This window comes from Pithys albifrons, chromosome 1 (assembly GCF_047495875.1).
Source record: "Pithys albifrons albifrons isolate INPA30051 chromosome 1, PitAlb_v1, whole genome shotgun sequence".
NCBI classification, from domain to species: domain Eukaryota; kingdom Metazoa; phylum Chordata; class Aves; order Passeriformes; family Thamnophilidae; genus Pithys; species Pithys albifrons.
In genome coordinates this window covers 120,946,178-120,969,095 of record NC_092458.1, presented here as the reverse complement: position 1 = coordinate 120,969,095, position 22,918 = coordinate 120,946,178, and the positions used below count along the sequence as shown (strand labels likewise).

The window sequence follows — 22,918 nt, the reverse complement described above, 5'->3', positions numbered from 1 at the left end:
AAGTGCTGCTGTGTAAACTCTAAACTGAGGAAACATGAGTTTTGAGCTCTGTTCCTGTCAAGTTAGGGCTTGGCTTGTGTTATCTGTGGATGGCGTGCCTGTAATCTAGGAGCTGCAGTGCTTGGAATATCACCACATTTGTGTAAAAGCCACTGTGTGCTCTGCTGCTTTATTTAGGCAGCTTAAACAGAAGCACTGAGAAGATAGGTGTCCTACATTGACTGAGTAGTTGTCTATGAGATAAATGCTAGAGATTAAAACAGCCTGTGTCTTCCTAACACACCTGTCCCACTAAACCATGCAATTTTAAGAGAGTAGGGTATTCAACTAAATCAGGAGGGTTTGTTTTGTGGAAAGAAGACCCTATATCCAGTAAGGTTATAGAGATGTACGTCTATTCCAGGCCCGGGTGCATGGGGGGTAGCTCCTTCAAAAACATGCACACCTGCAAGTAAGTTATACATATTTATTATTTCTTCATGCATAAACATTATTCTTTTAGAGAGGGCAGGGTTATTATAATGAGTTTCAAGAACTGATTTCCATTTTCTCCACCCTGTGCTATTCCTCCTTGTGCCTGCGCTGTTCCTCTTGGTAATTCAGGGCAGGGGTCTCTGGTGGTCTTTGGGGATGAAGTTAGTGGTCTTCCTCTCATGAACTTTTTAGCTTTTGCTTAAAACTGCTTCAAACCGGACTTGTTGGCAACTGTAGCTGATCTAATTGGACTTATCTTGTTCTTTTGACATGTTTTCTGATTTATCTTCATTTCATAGGGTATCCTGGCTGTTTTAATTGGCCCAAGAGGCTCTGGGGCCTCTTGGTATTGCATCTTCAAGGGCAGGTCTGTACCTTGTGAGTTTCATTGTATGTTATACAGTGAATTTTATGCTACTAAGCAAATTATATGATAGGTATATCAATTAATAACATTATCAATTAATAAGCATAAGTCCCCCCCTCCAATCAGTTTGCAGAGAAGTTGAAGCTTTGAGTATTGTTCTTATCGTGGATTTCACGGGGATTGTTTCTGTACTGTGGCTGCTGCTCATGAAAAACATGGAAGTCTTGACTATCTAGAAACTTATTACCCAAACAATTTTGTGACCGTGCCCATGTCCATAAACCATGAGTTTATCCAGGCTAGCAGAGCATTGCTGTGTATTTGAATTTGATGACCTGAAGAGATTGAGCTTGGCAGATTTTCAGCCTGCTTTGCCATGGAAATAAAATTTAGTGTTGTCCTGCTCAAATACATTTATCTGTCTCACTCTCCCCAGTGATGTTTGAACCCACTGAAGAGTTTGCAGCCACATGCAGGTGTCTGTGAGGGTGTGTCCAAAATAACTGGAATTAGCCAGGGAGAATTGTTATGATGCAAATTATGATGTTCTTTGCTATCCAGATCTCTACATGGATGTGAGCATGTAAAAGAGTCTGTCAACACTAAAATCCAACTTTACAGGGAACCAGGCTTTTGGAACTACGTGATAAATTCCTCTCTTTGGCAGGCAGCTCTGTAAGCTACTCAAGCCCTTCTCTGCAACCAGAGCAATTGTTATTCAGGAATTAAACAGAGATTCCTATGTATGGGTTGGAGTTGGAGCTTAGGAAAAACATGAGCTATTAAAGGCTGGAGGAAAGACTGGAAGAGCAGCTGTCAGCACTGCATAGACTGTTTTTTGCTCTTGAACATAAACCAAGTTAACCCCAGGGACTTTTCTTATCAGGCCCTGTGCAGTGGTTGCTCTGCCACAGACCTCTGGTCCAGAGAGGCAGCTCTGTTCCCATTTCACTGAGGATGTGCAACAGCACAGTTCCCTGGGCACTTGGTCCCTGGTGGCTGATTCGGTTGCCCTTTGCAAACAGATGATGTCAGACTGTGGTATGAGAGAGATGTGAGTTAGGACTCTGAAATTTGGAAGACACCATAAGAGAGACCAATCACTGAATGCTAGAAAAGAGATTAAGTGGAGTGAAACAAGTGCTCTAAGTAATACTTAGACTTAAATCTGTCTTAAGAAGGGTGAACTTGTTTCAAATTACATCTTAGATCTGCACAGCTGGTAGAGATAAAAAATGAATCTATGGCTGAGTTACCTGATAGGTGTGTCTGTACTGCAGCTGTGATGTGGTTAGGTTTAAAGGAAGGGTGAAATCCTTGTAAGAGTAGCCATGACAACATAAAGCTGACTGCAGGCTGCAAAAACCACCTGGGAAGTGGAGTGAAAACTCAGGCAGTTCGGACTTAATTAGCATTGCTCCAAGTGCAGTGCCTGTCTTCTTGTAGAGCTCACTGATTACATTTCAGAGGAGAAAGAGGTCTCAGAATGGTTTCACAAGTCAAATGTGAGATCTCAGGATCCTTTTTTTCTATGGAGATTTTCATTGCAGGCTTGTAATTTTACAAGCATTCGTTATAAAAATTAAAAAATACATAAAAGAATACAGTTGGGTGGGACCTCTGGAGCATTTCATTTGAGTTTGAGGCAGCTTTCAGATGGGCTTATTTTAGAAATAGGTTGGTTTGGTCAGGGCTTTGTCCAGTTGGATTTTGAAAATGTGCAAGGATAGCATTTCCTCAGCCTCTCTGGACTTGTTGCAATGTTGAACCACTGTTCATATGCCAGTAGTAGTATAAATTGGTGTCATCTTTTAATGTCTGGAAGAAAAGAAGGGAAGCCTTGGTGAAGAGTGAGCTTTGCTGTTAATTCCTTCTGCAAGGAGTTTTGGGAACCTGAAGGGCTGTTCCCAGAAGGTTTTGATCATCCCAGCAGTTGTGTTTGGGCTCTTTGAGTGAAAGTGTGCTCTGGCAGGACCTGGACCCCTGACAGAGGGTACATCTGTGCTGGCTGCCCAGTGTGTGTCCAGTGTGATGCCTGCAGGGTGGGGCCAGCACTCCCTGGGTAGGGCAGCCAGGCAAATGGTGAACAGGCAAGAGAAGCTGTGTCAGTGGCTTTGTGACATCATGTCCCAAGCACATATACCCCAAATTTTGTGAACTGAGATGCCCTGTTATTAGTCCATGCCCAAAGGTGAGTGATGGGTCACTCTTTCCAGAGGTGGCTGCTTGGGAGAGGCCAGCTGACAGTGCAAAGTAAACATCTGAACTTTGGTGGCCTTGAAATTGAAGTGAACCTGGAAACAGCCTGTGGATTTTTTTTGCTGGTGGCCTTTTTGCCTGAAAAGAAGGGAATCAATCCGTACGCAGGTGTCCACAGTTTGGCCTTGTCTGTGGGAAGTGCTGATCTCTCATCCTGCATTTGAGTCTGCCAGGCAAACAGATGCCATCAGCAGCTGGAGTCATTCCCCTTCTCCTGCTTGTCCTGTATGTGAGTCCTGTATGTTTTTTGAAATTGTTCAGAGACGATTTCTCTCACATCATTGTCATGTGCATATTCCATTGGCTTTCACACAGTCCCATTTATTTATAAAACTAGAGGCTGAAAGCAAACTTTTGAGATGTGTAGCAAAGATCATAAAGCACTCACAGGAACTGTCAGCCAGGGAAGGATGGAGGAGACTAACTGCCTGTGTATATGGGAGCAGGTAGGATGACAAAAATGCCATCCGAGTGTAGATACCAAGAATTCATTAACACAGAGGAGAGGGAGAAGCTTTGTGGAGAAAACTAACTAGAAATGATGGTATGAAAAGAAATGTCATGGTAAAAAATGTTGTTCTTAAAATATAACAACTCTTGTTCTAAAATTCTCTGGCAGAATACACAACAGAAGAAGCGACTTGTAATGTAAGAAAATTAATGGGTATTTCAATTCTTGTGAAATTACTGTAAAAATAAAACTCTCAAACCATTAGGACATTATTTTATACCTTGAGTTCAGAAATAGCATCAGATGCACTTTACTAAATAGACCATCATTCTGCCTGGTACATGTATTGCCATGGCGAGGGGAGAATTAAAAACAAAACCTTTGTTCTCCAGAGATCAATTACAGAAGCTACACTTCTGAAAATAGATGTTTTCATGGAAAAGGAGACAAGACAAGTCATGGATATTTTGGGTTTAGTACCCTCTTGATACGGCTGGGAAATTTTTGGATTGGCCAGTGATTGCTTTGCTTGTGCCGTGGGAGCAGGTCTGGTGGAAGGAAGGTGCTGTACAGGGCAGAGCTGAGCAGAGCAGCACCAGTGTGACGTGTGTGTGTGTGTATGGATGCAGCTTCCTTTGTGCCCAGCAAATTAGAAAACAAACAGCCCAGTTTAGAGAGGGTTTTTTTCTGGCAATTAGTAAGCTCCTCCTGCCTAACTAAGTCCAAGTGTTGCAGTAGTGATATTAACTATGTCTCTGTGGTATGGCAGTAGGCAGCTGTCAGATCGGTGTCAGAACACCAGATTGTCATTTTATTCAGTGGATGCAGCAAGTAGGGGAGAATTTCTCTTGACATATAAATAACTCCTGTAGTTGCATGTAGTGAGGGGAAGGAAATAACATGCTAAATATACTGGCATGGAAGTGGAGAGTGATGGATGGAAGACTTGTTTGTGCTGTGGATTCAGGGAGATCATGGTCTGGTGGTGGTGTTTGCTTCCCTGTGCTCCTCCTCAGTCTCAGTTCTTTAGCTGTCTCCGTTTCAAGGCTGCTTTCTTTCCTTTCTCTTAGCTACCCTAGCTCTTGTGAATCAGACTTGGGCATTCTCCCTGCCCTAGTTCTAAAGGGATGTGCTGTTTTGAGGGAGGTTTGAGCTCTCCCTGTGCACTTCTTAGATTGAATGTACTGTGTCAGGTTTTCTGGTTTGCAGTTGTAAGGCTCACTTTGGAAATTGTTCCTCCATTCAGGGGTGTGACTCCCAGAGACACCTGGAGCTGTGCACTTTTGTCTTTGGGGAGACCATTCACTCATCTGGGAATAGGCAGTGTTTTCCAAATGATGCCTTTTTATACAATATTTAACATGTAGTTCTTTAAACCCTTTGCTGCTTTCTGCAGAGTGCTGACTTACTGGTGTTATGAAGTTTATTTGGGCTATCTAGAAAAAAATTCCTAGTATTTTAAAGAAGTCACTGTGGCAAGTTATTTGTTATTTGCTCCTCTAGCTAGCTGCTGGCTGGCCAGTGCTCTGGCCACTTGCTGTCAATGAAGTTCTCTCTTCAGGGAGGATGAAGGTGCTCTGAAATGTTTCACACCTTAGGGATTGTACTAATCAGGTGATGCAGGAAAGGGCTCTTCAGCAAATCTACTGTAAAATTTATAAATCCCTGCATCAAAATACAGAAATACTCAAGTTTCTCCGTGAAATCGTTATATTTTAACTTGTTTCATTTTTTAATAAATAATTATTTCTTTTAACCTGATTAAACTTCAGAATTTGGGACCTGATGAGAGAATTAATTGCCAGATACAAAGCAGATGTTAATTTCAAGTTAAAAAGTAGGAGTCAAGATGATGACAAACTGTTACTCTATAAATATTTGTTAGTATTTCCCCCCTAGTGTTAATTTAATGCTTAAAAAGTGTTGTTCTCAGTGTCTAGATATAAAACTGACCGAATCTTGTTTTATGGTGCCAATTGTAACTGTAGTAGCTTCAGGTTCTTGTATTCATAAAAATGCATTTTCACCTGTGCAGGCAAACTATTCTTCTTTAACTTCAGAAAGTATGAAAGGCTTTGGAATGATATCAAATTACTCTGGAAATCCACTCTGGACAGTATTCTTCTGACTAAAGAATGTAACCACAGCCAGAATGTGTTCACTTTAAGAACAGAAGTCTACTATAAGAGGAAAAAACCAAGACATAAGTGCCAGGGAAAGTCTGGCCCAGTTTAAAACTCAGAGACCTCATTTTCTCCCACCTGTTTCTTATTCAGAGATTGCAAGAGGCTCTTTCTCGGCTCCCAACTGGGCTTTCAACTTTGAATAACTAGTTGAAATGAAGAAAATACTCACTACACCTGCTGGCTCTATCAAACCAGAAGTAATTAAGGCAAAAAGTCTTTCTTTGCAGGAGAAATTGAAAATACTTACATTTGAGGGAAAAATGTCAGTATCAGCACTTGCTCCATGGGAAAGGTTGAAAATAATAGAGTTGCTAGATGCAGAGTGTGATTTCCTGATGGTTAAATCTTGACAAGGTTTTCAGTCAGGTGCTGCAAAATCCTGAGATTTTCAAAATAATGAAAGTGCCCTTTTTTCAGCTCTCTGAGAAGGACTGATAGAGGTAACTTACAGCTTCAATTGTTTCTGTGATTAATCACATGTTTGTAAGTTTTGGTCTCAGTCCTCTTTCATCATTTTAAGCAGCTAGACCATGTTTCACTTTTTTAATGTTGGGTGTAGGTTTTTTAAAATCAAACTAATATTTATGACACACAGTATGTAATTTTATTGTTGGTTTTGCCCACCTACCTCCACATAAAGTGGAGAGGGAGGTTATAGGGATGAGTCTGGGGCTGACTTTCCTTTGTCTGTCCTTTTAAAAAAGAGTTTATATTGAGTGTTCATTTTAACTTTCTTATTACTTTCTATCAGTTAATCTATGCCTTGGCTTAATGAGAAAATTGATCTGTCATCGGTCACTTTTGTGGAAAGGGAAGAGATTTGGTGTTCTTGCCACATTGCCTGAAAAAGAAAACATTCATGCACCTGTCCAAATGTAAGATTTATCACAGGTTTGTGGGATCACCAATACTTTGTATTACCTGCACAGGTGTTTAAACTGCTGTGGGATGGAATAAATCAGCTGATTTGAGAAGAGCACTGGTTATGGCCAGCCCAGCCTTGTGGCATTACTTGTGAGTCATGAAATCCACGCTCTCCTGGTTTATACTTCACATCCTTTCTCTGATTTAAAGCTGATTTTCTGTGGACCATTTTTTCCCAAATAGCAGCATAACTACTGAGTTAAAATGAAATTGCTTCAGGCCTAAGACTATTAACTTGGAAATTACTGATAGGACCTGTGCATGTTTTTATACCTGTGTTATATGTGCATGTGTATAAGCAAAATGATTTTCAAACCCAAGCCTACATGGAATTCTGCCCTGCTGCAGTGAGACTTGCTGTCAGCTGAGGAGCATTGTTTGGGGTGTCAGTGTGGTGCTGCACACTGGAACCATGAGACCTCCAGAGCATTCACAAAACCTGGTAAAACTGGTCATATTCTCCATCCTTCTCCTGCCACAGAGAAGCATGTTGCTTCCTGGTCCCTTGCCTAGAGGTCTTGGGTTCTCTGTTACAGAGAAAACAGGTATTTTTCCAGCCCTGGCTGCAGGAGTGGGCATGTGAGTTTTCAGCCACTTAATCCTGCCTCTGCAGGAGAAGTATTTTAAATCTTTTCCTTTTTATGAAAGGAAGGTCTCTTGACATCTCCTGACATGATGGTGTAACAGCAGTTCTTTGTGGACAGTTGTAGGCTATTGCCCCACTCTTTTCATCCCCCACTTTGGCCAGCTGAGACCCAGAAACCTTAAAGCCACACCAGTGTGGTGCTGCAGACAAAATGGTCAGTCATGGCTTAGCAGCAGAGAGCACCAGCAAGTGGACAATGAACAGGTGCCTGTGGGGGTGTGTTTTACATCTGCAGTGTTCCAGACCTGTTTGGTGTCATCAAGGAAAGCCCATGCCCCATGCCTGGGGTGTAACTTTGGGACTAAGTCAGAAGCATGCAGATACTGTGGTTGTTAGAGGTTTGTTGGCCTATTTTTCATGATGAGCATTCAAAGCTGCTTAAATGTCTTGTGGTGCTGGTGGCGATTTTGTTCACTGCAAGTGCAGTGTTTCAGTGATGTGTGAGCTGCTGCTGGGCTGTGCAGTGAGCTCCAGATGGCTCTTGGTTCTCCCAGGTTATCCCTTTCCTTGTGCACAGGGGTAAAGGGCTGCACTGTATTTACCAAAGGGGCTTTGCTTGGTACTCCAAGCAAGAATTTCACCTGTATACAGTTCTGGTCCCTCCAGTACAAGAAGGGCAGGAACTGTTGGTGTGAGTCCAGAGGAGGCCATGAAGTTGGTAAGAGGGCTGGAGCACCTACTCTGTGAAGACAGGCTGAGAATGTTGGGGCTGTTCAGCGTGAAGAAGAGAAAGTTGTGTGGAGACCTCAGAGCACCTCCCAGTATCTGAAGGGGCTGCAGGGGAACCAGAGAGGGACTGTTTATCAGGAACTGTAGTGACATGACAGGGAGGAATGGCTTCAAACTGAAAGAGAGGAAATATAACTTTGAAATAGTGAAGAAATTCTTCCTTATGAGGGTGGTGAGGCCCTGGCACAAATTGTCCAGAGAAGCTGCAGATGCCCCATTCCTGAAGCATTCAAGGTCAGGTTGAATGGAGCTCTGAGCGCCCTAATGTTGTGGAAGGTGTCCCTGCCCATGGCAGGGCAGTGAAACTGGATGATCTTTAAGGTATTTTCCAGCCCAAACCCTTCTGTGACTCTGTGAAGTCCTTTCTTGGATATCACTGATGAGTGAACTTGTCTGTAAACAAAAAGGGAGCACTTAACAGCAAGAGCATCCCAATACTGCTTGGCAGATGCTGCATCCCAGTATTGCACAGCACCTCCCTCCCCTGAAATTGGGCAGGACAACCTGCTACTGCGCTGGGACTGAAATTGCAGAGAAGAGTCAGCAGCACAGAAAATATTTGTCTGTCATTTGAAGAACTGGAGTGGACCTGTTAGACCTGCTGGAGTGTGCTGAATTCTCCAGTAGCTTCTTCTGCTTTAGCTCTCAAAGTCTGTGCAAGCTGGAAATTTGACAATGATTTTCATAACTTGGGGCTGACATACTGACTGAACACCAGATGGGCAGGCAGTGCCTGTGATGCTGTGCAGATTGAATGGCATAAACCCTCTGTGGCACCCAGCAGGCCTCTTGCACAGGCCTGGGAAGTTACTGGTGTGTGTGACAGAGAGAGTGTAACATGAGGGAAAGAATAGGGAACTGGGGAGCTGGCAAGGATGAGCATCCTGCCTCTCCCTTGGGGCAGTTTTATCTAAAGTGGCAAAGCGGGGGGAACAGCTGCCCCCAAACAAACAGGAAGGGCCAGGGGAAGGTTTAAAAGCTCCCAAGAGAAAGAACAAGTTTGCAGAAGGTGTTTGACAGCCATTTCTGAGTGAGTCATGCTTAGCTGTCTGTCTGGAGCCACAAGGAATTTGCAAAACTGGATAATTGTTCCTATTTATTTCTTAAAATATATGGAACATGAGAGTGTTCTAGCTCGTGCATTTCAGTGCAAATGTCTTGCATCGGGCTGGTATTTCCCCCGGTTTTATCCTTTTTTATTTTTTTTTTTAGTTGCAGTCTTGCTTAATTTCTCCTGCTCCATCTAAGGGCCAGGCCTGTTCCTGCTATGTCTTATTGTGCCAACAGGCTGGTGGGAGCCTAGATTCCCCTTGCCCTTGGTCAATGGCTCATGTCCCTGTGCTTCCCACTAAAGATGAAACCAGGAGTAATGTGTGTCTACCTGCCTTTGGTTTGCAAACTTAGGCTAATTATATACTTTGTAGAGCAAGATAAGTTGCAGGGTAGCTTTTTTGTCACTCTTGATAGGAAGAAGGTAAAAGAAAGAGTTTGAGCTCAAATGCTTGCAGTTGGGAAAACCTTTGTAATTAGTAATATTCAAGTTAAGGACAAGATTTATTAAGGCTGGGTTGTACAAGGGCTCTCACAAGTATCTGTAAATATGCATATACCCACAAAACCCATCTGTACCTATGAGAAATGAAACAAACTTGCCAAATTTGCAATTATTATCTAATCTAAATTTAATACGCAATTAAGACTTTGTAATTATAGCTTTAGGGAAAATTAATTTTGTGTTGTTTATACTGAAACAAAAGAGTGAGACTGCAGACTGAAGGATGACAAGTGTGTGTATCCAGGGGAGAAACAGCACACAAACACCTACAAGCAGTTACAAATGACATATTCTAATAGAAGCTATCCTAAGTTTACTAAACCATAAGGCAATGTTTGTCTTCCTGGAACACAAACAAATTGCAAGCACAACCAAGTTTTGAAGTAGTGGGATAACTTCACTGGAAAGCTCAAATGCAGACCCCTGGGATGTCTGGCAAGTATGGGAGGCTGTGGGGAAAAAATGATGTCAGGTTTGGTGATACTCAGCCATGACATCCAAGTTGTCTGGGCTGGTTTTACCCAGGGAACTCATGACAGAATCCCTCTGGGTTCCCTGTTGTGAACAGAACATCCTTATGAAAATGTCATTGTTTTCTTTGTTGATTAAGAGGTGCTTGCAGGGAGAGAAATTCTTCGAGCAGTTCTGCTTCCTTGTGGTGGTTGTCTTCCACCCAGTGGATTTCTAAGCAAGACAGAATTCATTTTGGTTATTCAACCCATTTGTTCAAATAGAGGCAGAGTTAACTAAGGGTGTGTGCTGAGCAGAAATTTAATTTGTGCACACTCGCTCTCTTGGTTTTTTATGTGCCAAGTACAATAAAGGGAAATGGTTGAAATCAAATTTGGAATGGAGCCATTTTAATACTGCATGTGTTTTCAGTTGAAATACTGTAGCAACAAGTTAAAGAACTATAATTTCATCTCTGGCAGTGGCATAAGCACAGTGCTCTCTGCAGCTCATGAGGAGACTTAATCATGTCAGTAACACTGCATTTAGGGCCAGGAAGAGGGAAAACTGCCCCCCAAGTGCAATGATGTGTAGCATCAAGAGCTCTTTTTTTCCCCTTATGAGTTCCATTGAGTTGTTGGAACATTTTTCTCTGCTTTTTATATTCTCTGGTAATCTATCTACAAAAATACAAGTTGAGCAAGTGATTATCTTGCTTTGTTTTGTTCTGGTTTTTAATTTTTTTTAGAGCATCCTTAATCCTATAGGAAGCTGCCTCATGTTTTAGAAGCAGGGAGGAGTGGAGGCCCAGTAGTTCCACACTTTGAAAAGCAGTCCCAAGGCTGAAGTTCCAGTAGAATGTGGAACTCTGATGGATGTTCTCCATAAGTTGTGGGGTTGTGGCAGGTGGTGCTCTGGGCATATAAAGGCCCTCCAGCAAGAGACTATGCCATGGCTTGGCATCTGTGGGATGGTGGGATGATTTTCCGTGGTCACTCCCTGGCTCCTGAAAACTATTCACACCTGCATTTTGTAATCTATTTTTATGAAGTTTAGTTGGTAAATTTGCAGTCTTTTAATAATAAAACTGAATATTTATGCAGTGGAGGATGCACGAACAGGGACTAGTTGAGGATGTGTATGGTTGTCACTGTTCTGAGTGACCATCACATCCCACCTGGAGTTAACACCTACACTTGACCTGTGGCAGGAGGAAATGTAAGGACTTTTCAGTACCTCTCATCCTGTGTGCCCGTGAAATAATCATGAATGTCAAGACAACGTGAACAGCTTATGTCTCTTATTTTTCCTCCTTTTTTTTTTATCTTGAAGTATTGATATCTCACTAGCATGATGAGTTAAGCAAAAGGCTTTTACTTTGATGGAAATACACTAATCTCATCAAAGATGTCTCCAGATATTATTGACACTAGTGGAAACTTCTATGACTTGATGGACTTTAGATCATGACCGAAATAATTCATGTATTTCAGGCAGGTAGTGGTGGTAATCTTTTACTCTAGACCTTTTCTGGAAGGTGGCTGTAGTGCTGTTTCAAAGCCAAGACTGACAAAATTTTAGGAGTAAGTTCTCATTTAATTTTGTGATGGTAACTCAGTAATAATTTTTTTCTTTTTGAGATCATATTCCCAGTTCTTGGAATTTGAAACAAATTTACATCTTTGTGACCTCAGTTTAGCTTAAGGTTCTCTTCTGAACACTTCAATTTTAAAGATTGATTACAAGCAGGATTTTTTAATGAACTCTGAATCAACCTTGGATCTCATTGAGGCATGTGAAGGGAAATTAGACCTATACTGTGTGAGAAATTCAGATAATCTTTCTGCCATGCTTAAGTTTGAAAGGCTGGGTCTGTAGTAGACAGTTTGTAATGCTGTGTGGGATGCAGTTGAGTAGCTAGATATTTTTACAGCTTATCTGGAGAATCCCTAGTACAGACTGTTCAAATGGATACTAAAGCTGTTGTTATACCATATTGCCTTATTTGCTATACTGACTCACTGCTGTTGATCTAAGCTATGTTTTCTAGCCTACTTAGACAGCTGTGCTTGCCAGTGGTTCTTCTAAAATAAATCATGCCTGAGTGGAGACTGCTTTAGTGGTGCCATGGCAGACTGGGCAGGGGCCTCAAGTAGCTTTTTTTGAAGTCTGGGGCAAAGCCCTGGGTAAATACTCTCTGCTGGTTTTGAATGATTTCTGCATCAAAGGGGTCAGGCTCCCAAATTCCTCATCCCAGAAGGAGATGTGATACAGTGCAGGAAGTGGATGACTATTAATGACCTATTTTCTTCCTGAATATTTTCCTGTATCAGAGTTATTGGCTACAAATATATCATTTCACTTTGAAAAGTTGGGTAACCGCTGCACTTCTATCTTTCAGTTAGAAAAATATTGTGTATTCTGCAAAGAAAAATTATTTCTGAGAGGTAACTGAGGTAATTACTTCTAATCACTGAGCACAACTCATAAGATGATCAATGTATTTTTGTGTGGTATATCCCTGGATTGTGCAGGAAAATAACCTGCTGCCCCTGTGGCAATGTGGTACTTCTGAAGGATGCTCCAATATCCAGACTGGGAACTGGACTTTTTTTTATATGCCAAACAGGTGTAGGCAGGGGCATTGGAAGCTTTTCTTCATATCTTTGCCTCGACTGCTGGGAAGCTGCTTAGTATTCCTGTGTTTTCTGATCTCATGGGGAGAGGTGAGGGAATAGACACTTATGCTGCTGGTTTTCGTGGTTTTGAAAGAGAAGCAGCCTGAGCTGGGTCATCAGAGAAATTTGGAGGGTAGAAAGTAATCTGAGAGAAGGGGCATTTTCATTTCTCCAGGCTGCTGCTGGTTGCATCTCTCCCCATACTCATGAAGCAGCTTATGGAACACATTGATCTCACTTTGAATGAAAAACAGGTTTTAGTTTTCCTTGTGTATTATCAATGAGCAGAATACTGAATGTAGAATTCTGATAAATGGTGAGGAAACTCCATATGGGCAACAAAATGCCTTCTATGTACTGCTTCTGACTTACAGTATCATTAGTCTTTCTTCATAAACAGGGTTTACCAGGTTTATACAGACATCAAGGAGGGTTACAAAACTTCACCTGAAAAACACAGTATTTTAAAATATGATAGCAAAAGGTAGAACTCAGTGTTGTAATTAGCAAAATTGTTTGGAGGTAGATAAAAATAGAAGAATTCTGGGTGGGGCCAAGATATTCAGGGTAAAAGATGTCTGTAATTTGTTTCATAAGTGGAGGTAAGTATGGCAGAGTGGAAACAGCTGGAAAATGGCAAAAGCATGCTCAGAAAAACTGAAGGCAAAACCTTAGAGGTGTAAGTACTGGCTGCCACAGTTATTGTTGTTGTCAAACACATGATTTCTCACTGTGTTGGAATAGTAGAATCAGTGGAGCAGTTTCTAATTTCATGCTCATATTCATGCAAACATGATGGACTTCAGTGGAATTGTACACACATGACAACAATGAATTAATTAGAACCCGGAGTTCAAAGTGGATATACTGTCTTATAGAATGATTAATGGCTTCGTTTTTAATTTTGAGTTCATTAAATATCTGTGTTTCATGAAATGCTGTAATGTGCATGTTGTGCATCAGGGGCTTTTTAAACCTGCTTTCATCAAGAAATGGGGCTGATGCAATCCCATTTCTCTGTCATCCCTTCTAATGGCTTTTGAGCTTGGTGGCACATTCCAGTAACCTTTGGCAGAGGAAGTCTCAGGGAAGTTTCATCCTTAGGACTTTCAATGTAGAAAGCTGGCTAAATGGAAAAGGTTGTGTTCCAACTTCTGCTCAGAGAAGTCTTTTGGACACCAGACATGTGGAGACTCAGGACAGAACTCTGTTCCCAAATCCAAGACAGACCCACCACTGGCTGAGGCTGAGCCCATCAGTGACAGTGGCTGTGCCTCTGGGATAAAGGGGAAAGGGGAAAGAACTGCACAACAGCAATTGCAGTCAGAGGAGTGAGAAAATGTGGGAGAAACAGCTCTGCAGACACAGAGGCCAGTGGAGGAGGAGGAGAGGAGGTGCTCCAAATGCTGGAGCAGAAATTTCCCTGCAGCCCACGGTGAAGACCATGGTGATGCAGCTGTGCCTCTGTAGCCCATGGAGGTCCATGGTGGAGCAGAGATCCTCCTGCAGCCCGTGGAGGACCCCACACCAGAGCAGGTGAATGCCTGAAGGAGGCTGTGACCCCCACAGGAAAAACTATGCTGGGAGCAGGACTTGTGGCCCCATGAGGGAGCCATGCTGGAGCAGCATGTTCCTGAAGGACTGCACGCCATGGAAGGGACCCATGGTGAAGAACTGCTTCCTGTGAGAAGGACTCATGGAGGATGTCTCTCATGAGAGGGACTCCATACTGGAGCAGGAGAAGAGTGTGAGGAATCCTCCCCCTAAGAAGGAAGGACCAGACAAGACTAGTTATGAAGCCCCCATTCCCCTGCACTGCTGGTGGGAGAAAACAGAGAAAATCAGGAGTAAAGCTGAGCCTGAGAAAAAGGAAGGGGTGGAGGGAAGGATGTTTTAAGATTTGTTTTTAATCTCTTTACCCAAGCCAAGTCTGTTTTGTCCATGGCGGTAACCAGTGAATGATCTCTCCCTGTCCTTATCTCCACTATGAGCCTTTTGTTACATTTTCCCTCTTCTGTCCAGCTGAGGAGGGGAGTGGTAGAACTGCCTTTGTGGGCACCTGGAGTCCAGACAGGGTCAACCCACCACTCTAAGAAAGCCATAGGACATCTGCCTCCTTGCCCTTTACTTGAGAGGTATATGAGTAAATGAGGGAGCCCTAAAGCAAAGAGCTAAGAACTTTTTCATCTGGGCATATAAAAGACCAAGGCCAGGCTGGATGAGGCTCTGAGAAACCTGGTCTTGTGGAAGGTGTCCCTGCCCATGGCAGGAGGGGGTTGGAACTGGATGATATTTAAGGTTTGTTCCAACTCAAATGATTCTATGATCCTGTGATCAATACTGTGGGGAGGGGTCTCTGACTTTATGAAAGTCAAACAGCCCTGTGAGGTCACGCACGAAAAGGCAATGAAAGTGCTCTTTGGTTTGAGCTGGATTTACCCTGGTGCTGTCTGGCAGTGTGGCTGTGAAAGGAGGGACTTTGTGAGGATGTGAGAGCAGGGGGAGTACTGAAGTGTCCCACAGTTCTCAGTGTGGCTATGCAGGAGGAAATGGAGGTTTTGTGCTGGAAGGTCAATGTTGTGAACTTACAAAGCATTGTAGGAAAAGAAAGGAGAAAATATGATTCTACCAGCAGGTCTTTGAATATGCAGATGACATGGGTAGACTTAAAAAAAGAGAAAAAAATTAATTGTGCTAAGACTTGTTGTATTAGACTAGGACAGATGTTTACTTCCTAGACACTTCACTTAGCTGATCTTAATATATACCTAGTTCAGCAAGCTGGAACCAGTTTATCCGCTGTGTGGCTGTGACCAAAGGCTGTGTATTCTGAACCCTCTGTGCCATTTCCCAAGAACTGTTAACAATGGACCATTTGCAGCAGCAGCCCGGGGCACACCCAACCCCTCAGGTTGTAAACTGGGTGTGAAAGACACCTGTGAGATAAGAGCTGTGATAACTCCCTTCCAGGCTGTCGTTAGCACCTCCACACCCAGCCTGAGGTGTCATATCTGCTAAAGGGCCATCAAGGACTTCAAAATTCCCCCTGACTCACAGAGTGAGATCACCCATTGTGCAATTTTCTGACCTGAGGGAGGTACTGGGCAGTCCCACCTGGATCTGAGGGGATATAATCTTGGGGGTTTGGGGACTTGGGGAACCACTCCTTGAATCCAGAGGAGGACCAGAACCGCAGCAGGAGGAGACCACCACTCTCGACCACACTGCGACCACCATCTGCACCAACAGGTTTCTTGCTTCCTTTTACTTTGGACTTGGAGGAACCACGTGGGGTTCAGCACAGAGGCTACAAACCCCTTTGTGTTGATGCCCAGGGTGCTGGGTTACACTTCTGGGTTTTGCAGGTTAAAACCTAATTCTCTTTGTGCCATTGCATTTATTGTAATATTGTTATTAAAGTGTAACTCTGACTTATAATCTCTTTTGTGCTGGGTTCATTTCTCCTGCTGATTTAGCTTTAAACCAGCACAATGTGTCAGATGCAGAAGTGGTGCTTCTCCTCACTCCCGCAAACAATGATTTCCCCAGCATGACCATGGGATTCAACAGAACAGCTGCTGACCACCTTTTACCTGTCACCCTGTCCCTAAATTGCCTGGCAGGATTGACATGGGCAGGAATGTAGAACACTGAAGAATTCCTAGATTATGATTAACAACAAATTATCTTAAAAGTCAAATCAATTAAGTGAGGGATTGCCAAAAGGGAGACCGGCAGGTTCTATATCCAACACTGAAACTGGAAGGATCAGACAAGACTAACCCATATTTTAGTTGATGATTGTCCATTTTAAGAGGAGGTGCAAGTAAACCAGCTGTGCTTTATGGAGCAATTGGGCAAACACTGTGCAAGGAAGGTGCTGGAGAGGAACCAGCTGTGCTGTGGCTGCTGTTCTTTGCCCTGTAGTAGGGTTGGTCAGGCTCACAGTCCCCAGACACACAGGGGTGCAGTGAGCCCAGGTGTGCTGTGTCACCAGCCAGTCACACAGCTCTGGGATCCAATCCTCCCCCTGAACTTGGCACTGGTGAGGCCACACCTAGAGTCCTGTGCCCATTGCTGGGCCCCTCACTTCAGGGAACACATTGAGGTGCTGGAGCAAGTCCAGAGAAGGGCAATGAAGCTGGTGAAGAGTCTGGAGAATGAGCCCTCTGAGGAGCAGCTGAGGGAACTGGAGGTGTTTAGTCCTTAAAAAAGGAGACTCGGGAGCGATCTTATGGCTCTTTGCAACTCCCTGAAAGGAGGTTGTAGCCAGGTGGGGTTCAGGCTCTTCTCCCAGGAAACTGCCTCAGGCTGTGTCAGGTGATTTTCAGGTTGGCCATCAGGAGGAATTTCTTCCTGGAAGGGGTTGTTAGACTTTGTAAGGGGCTGCCCAGGAAGATGGTGGAGTTACCATCCCTGGAAGTGTTCAAGAAATGACTGGATGTGGCACTCAGTGCTCTGGTCTAGTTGACAAGGTGGTGATCAGTCAAATGTTGGACTCAATGATCTTGGAGATATTTTTCCAACCTTAATGTTTCTATTGTGACCACCATGTGGGTCAGGATGCTGGTGCAGGACTGATAAATCCTGTTTTCCATGTGTAACAAAGCTGGAGAAACAGTGTGCTGCAATGTAGAAAGGGCTGTGTCCTTTTGGGTCTTTAGTACCACGGTGTCCTTAATTTAAGGACAAATGCCAGAGTGCTCTAGACTTTGCTCAAAATGACGAGGCAGTGGAAGTAGAGCCAAACTATTTTATTTGAGGATAATACTTGTCATTTCTATTTTTCCTTGTATTGTTTGTATATATTTTGTGTCCTAGTCTGAAACTGGCTAAGCTGTGTGTCGAAAGACGGTAAGTACTGGTCTACTGACTATGATAGACAGAATCATTTAAGTTGGAAGACCCTGCAAGATCGAGTCCAACCTTTGCATGGTCTGACACCCGATACAGACATCAGCAAAGCTTCTTTCATATGACTGTACAGAAGGCAAATAGGAACTCGAAAAATATTTGGAGGGAATTGTTCTTTCTTTGGTTGTTTGAAATGGCTTTTGAGATAAACCAGATGAAAATAATGGCTCTGATTTTGGAAGCAAAGACCTTGGTGTTTAATGTTTGACAGTATTTATTAGAACATACCAGTGGGAAAGATAAATGAGCCCCATTGCTGTGTTAGGGAGTCACTGAACACCATGGCCAGGTCCTATACAGTAATGTGTGAACACTGGTGCTGTGTTTTGGCTGTACAAGACAACTCTGCCCTGCAGCCTTTTGAGGAGGGAAGAAGAAGGAGGGCTTCACTTGTTTCCTTTTAAACAGAAGTCTCTGCTTCCAAACAGCTGTTCTGAATGTAATTTATTAGTGGAAGAAATGTTTCTTTCATTCTTACAGGAAAACATTGGGAGGATTTATATTATTTATCATAAGCTCCAATACTATTCAATTTTCCTTGCTTTGCTTTCTGTAGTGGGCATAATACTGGCTGTATTGAAACTGGGATTTTTTTTTGCCTCTGTAATGTGCTTCTGAAATGGGTGGATACTAATGATGCAAATGGATGTTAATTGTGCAAAAGCTAGACACTCTCTGCCTTTAATGACAGTACCTGATTTCCTGAAGTGATGGTAGAAAACAACCTTTCACAAATGAAATTACTGTGGAGTTTTATAAATAGCAGCATACTCTAAGCAGGTGGTGAATGAAAATAGTTTGATTCCTCACAGCGGCATGTACTTTATTTTTGGACATGAGATCCACATCACCTTCAGATGCTTGGCTAGTCAGAAGTATCTGTTACCATCTACTGGTTGATCTGGCCATTTGCAACACTTATAAAAGCTGAGCATGAAAACTGTTAGCAAGCTTTGGCTGTGGCAGAACATCAAGGTCATTCTTTTGGGTTTTACATGAAAATTGGAGGCTGTGGTTTGACAGCCTGGTTTGCCTTGTTGTAGGACTTCCAGTATTCAACAGGTCAAAAAGGCCAGTGCAAGATAACATGGGGTTGGGAACAGACTCAATGTGGTGGCTTGGTAAATACATTTTATTGAGTAAACTTTACGTTGACAGGATTTGTAGTGAATCCGGCTTGTCTGCAAGAGTTCCTGTGACTTTCTGCTGATTCAGGCATTGCCAGTCTTTCTGCACATGGTATAAATATGGTACATGCTCAGAATTAAATGCTCTGGCTAATTCAGTGGAATCAAGATTCTGCATCAAAACCCTTTAGAGATCAAGTTTGTACTCCTACATAACCTGAGGCTTTTTCATTATTTTATTTTTTCTCCCACACTAACTTGTATATTTGTTTGTGGAACTGTGGCTTGACAAAGTGAGAAGTTCTTAAACCTTCTCCAGCATTGTGTTTGGATGTGGGAATAGCTAATTTCCATTTTTGTGCCTTAGTGTTTGCCCGACTGATGGTCTGTGTGACCCGCCCTGATCTTCTCAGGGCTGAGGCTCCTGTTGCAGTTCAGGGACAGCACCCCTAAAGGCTCAGCAGTTGCTGTGCAGCTTGTTTACTCATCGGGGCTCAACTGCTCTCTGTGATTGCAGGGCTCTGTGTTCTTCTCAGCATTAAGTCCAGTTATATAATCTTTGAAGAGAGGTGTGAGATTTGTCTTCAGCAAACAATAATCTTGTTGGTGGGCTGTAAATTATAAATAATGATTCCTTCTTATTTTTGGAAGTGATTTGAACAGTCACCAGTTTATTAAGACCTGAATGAAGGCACGCTTGGAGAGCAGAGTGTTTGTTGGGCTGGGTTCCTCTTGCTGAAGTTGCATGGACTGTTCCAGGGCTTGTAAATCCACTCTCCATTTGACTCGTTTGTTTGTTTTCTCTTTCAGGACAGTTATTCTGAGTGACGGCCCTTGCACACGCTTCTGAGTGGTTATCATGGGCTTCATTGCCTTCCTGAAGACTCAGTTCATAGTTCACCTCCTCATTGGGTTCGTCTTTGTTGTGAGTGGACTGATCATTAACTTCATTCAACTATGCACGCTAGTCCTCTGGCCCATAAACAAGCAGTTTTATCGCCGAGTAAACTGTCGCCTTGCCTATTCCCTTTGGAGCCGTGAGTATGCCTGAAGGGGATGTGAGGGCTGGGCCTGGGGAGGGGAGAGGGTTTTCTTGTTTTCTGCTTTACAAATTACAAAAAAAAAGTATATACTTGTGTATATGGATACATACAGAGACGGGAGAGAGAGATAGGTTGGTTGACTCTTTCAAAGCAGTTCAAAACAGCCATTTTTATTGAAATACTGGGAAATTATGCAGAAGGACTGATATATATTCCCACTCTGTCATTCAAAAAAGTGAGAAGTAAAGCTCTTCCCTATGCTCAACCCTATATGGATTGATAAGAATTGCTGATTCTGTCTCAATGCCATCTTCATCCAGCATCAGAGCCTGTGCTGAGTGATGGGGAAGGGAGAGTTCTGGGACCACTTCAGATATTGAGTACATGGGCTGTTGAGCACTTAGGAGCCCAAGTTGATTGTATGGTCTGCAGAGGGAGAGGTCTTTCTTAGAGTCTGTAGTGTAGAGGTCTCTGCAGGTGAACTGTGTGAGAAGCTTCAGAGTCCTCTTAAACTCTAGTGTCCATCCCTGATACCAGGGTCTTCCCTTGTAAGCAATTTGTCACTCTTCTTTTCTGGGTCAGCTCTACAGTAAGTTCAACTGCTTTGCTCTCCTCTTTCAGAGCTTTGCAAAAGTTCCTCCCTCTGAATGGTTTTTTTTTTCTCCTCACACAGCTTAGCAGGGTTTTGATTTCTGAAATGAGTGTTTAGAAGGCTCCTTAGCCCAAATGTCACCTCCTGTTTCAGCAGTGAATCATCTAATCGGTTTCCATTCTCCATCCCCTCCCAGTATGCACGGCCACTTACCTTAGTGCTCAGCTCAGCATCCAACTCCCACTTTGGGCAAATGAGTCACCAAAGTGAGTATTGAAATTGCAGCTGAGCAGTCCACTGACAGGCACCCACATCTCATAAGTCATCATGTGAAGTACTAGCAACAAAAACTCTCCAAAGTATCTAGTTTGTTTTCTTTTTAACCTTGTTGTCCTTGTCCTTCCTGTGCTTTTTGTCCTGCCTGTGGAGAATATTGCCTGAGAAGCACAGGAGAAAGGAAATCTAAATACAGTGGCAGGCAAACTCTCAGTAGAAAAGGTATTGTAAGGGAAGAGCTTAGAAGAAAGTTCAAAATTAGCCTAGTTGGAGAGGAGTGGGGGTGTATGGGGTTTCTTCATATTTAATTTGCTTGCAAGAATTTCTTAATGTCCTTTTAATAATCTAGAATCTGATCTTATGCTGAAAACTTTTGTTACACTAATAGTCTTGTGTTTCAGAGGATGTGAGCTGCTGGTTCCTGTAAGTCTTGTAGGTTCAAGCTTCTACAAGTTAGCATTGTGCATGAAAAAAATCACATTTTAAATGCTGTTATCTTATGTCTTCTAACACTGGAAATATCCCACACTATTGTTCAAAGAGATTTGCAGAAGCTGAATAGATAATTGGGTTGTACCTAGAATAACCCCCAGTGTATATCCTGTGATAAATTAACTGAGAAATTAAACTGTGAAAATTAATGTAAATGTTATGTGGGATTGCAGACTGCTGATGGCCTGTAATGGAAGAGTTGACAGAATATGCACTTCAATTGTGATTTATAACAATTTAATAAGCCATGTAAATGCAGCAGCTCAAAAGTTGCCATTCATAATGAGCTATATGTCATTATGGGGAAGCCTTTTGGCAAGGAACTTGCAGGTTGGTGTTCTGTCCTGGGTGCTACATTTTGCTCTCTTACTCGAAGCTGTTTATTCTTTTAGGCTGAAGAGGTTCATGTCAGAGCTGTCTGTAAGAGATGCTGCTCTGCCCACCTGGGAGAGGATCAATGTGCAGGGGTGGATACACAGGTGATTGTGTATCTGGCTGTGTACTGAAAACCAGGCTCTATTCTCATTGTATCTCCTCCCAAATACATAAAGCACAGATTCTGAAGGGGAGGGAGAGTGACTGTGCAGTGCTCGTGACAGACATATGGGGAAGAAAGTCTGTCGGGCTCTGGCCTCAACATAAATCCTTTGCATTTCGTGACAGGTAGTCTGTACTTCACTCTGTCACACAGCAGATCCTTGCAGATGACTCACACCTTTGGAAAGTGCAGCGTGTTTAGTTTAGTCCAGTTGCAAAAATCATCTCTCAAGTGTTGGTACTTTCAGCTGAGGAATGTGCTGTGCCTCTTGTTTGCTTTGATTGTGGGTGGCTTGTGAGGCTGCAAATGCACCTGGCTTTGGTGTGTGGAAACCCCAGCCACAGGAGCTGGTTGTAGCAAGATGTTGCTTGCCCTGTGCAGGAAATATCTTTGGCAGAGTGAGTATTCCCATCCCGTCATTCAGAAGGATGTGCTTGCTGTAGCATCAGCAGGATCAGTGCCACGCAAAGTAGCTGTAACCCACACACCAAAAAAAAAGGAAATGAGCCCACTCCCAGTTATAATTACATCATTTATCAGTATGCTTGCAAAGGACAATCTGTTTCCTCATTTTCATTCTTTGGCTCATCAACCCTCCTCTCAGTATGAACTCTGGCAAATCCTCTACTATTTTAGAGAATGGTAAAATAAATGCTCTGCAGAGAGGCATCCACACCTGCCCCTGCAGATTTTTTTTTTTCTAATTTTGAAGAAGAAACACATCCAGTTTATTATATTTTCTGATGAGAAAATGAAGCAACTGTAGCAGGTACTGGAGACGTTCCTGCTGAGTACATACACAGCAACAAAAAGGGAAAGTTGCTCTGAGTACCACCCTGTGTTTGGTACCAGTACTCCATTCCCCTGGCCACTTGCTTGGAAGGTGCTCTCAACTGAGGACACTCCTCCTGTCCTCTTTCCCCTTTTTTCGAGCCAGGGTAACCAGAGAAAGGAAAGTAAGTGATCACAAAGGAGGCAAAGCTGGGAAATGATGGTAGAAACCTCTAGCTGGTGTAAATGAACAAGATAATTCTGTCTTTGCTCTGCTGTATTTCCAGTTGACCAGGGTTAAGCTCATTTGATCAGCAAGTTGCACAACTTTGTCATGCCTTCAAATGTGGAAGTGTTGAAAATGATACAGGAGAATATTCTGGTGGATGAGTGAGTGGTCACAAGAAAAAAAACTAGTGCTAGAGAAGCTCTGTATCTTTAGCAGA

The 22,918-nt window shown here is 42.9% G+C and overlaps 1 protein-coding gene across 7 annotated transcripts in view; it reads left to right on the top strand.

The window, feature by feature from the left end:
- AGPAT3 (1-acylglycerol-3-phosphate O-acyltransferase 3) overlaps positions 1 to 22,918 on the top strand; it is a 90,162-nt gene that overhangs the window by 53,504 nt on the left and 13,740 nt on the right. For all 7 annotated transcript variants that reach the window (XM_071566095.1, XM_071566055.1, XM_071566085.1 and 4 more), the window contains one exon: positions 19,571 to 19,797. In XM_071566095.1, coding sequence (XP_071422196.1) covers positions 19,620 to 19,797 — 178 coding nt within the window. In that variant the 5' untranslated portion in view covers positions 19,571 to 19,619. The remainder of the gene's footprint in view (positions 1 to 19,570; positions 19,798 to 22,918) is intronic.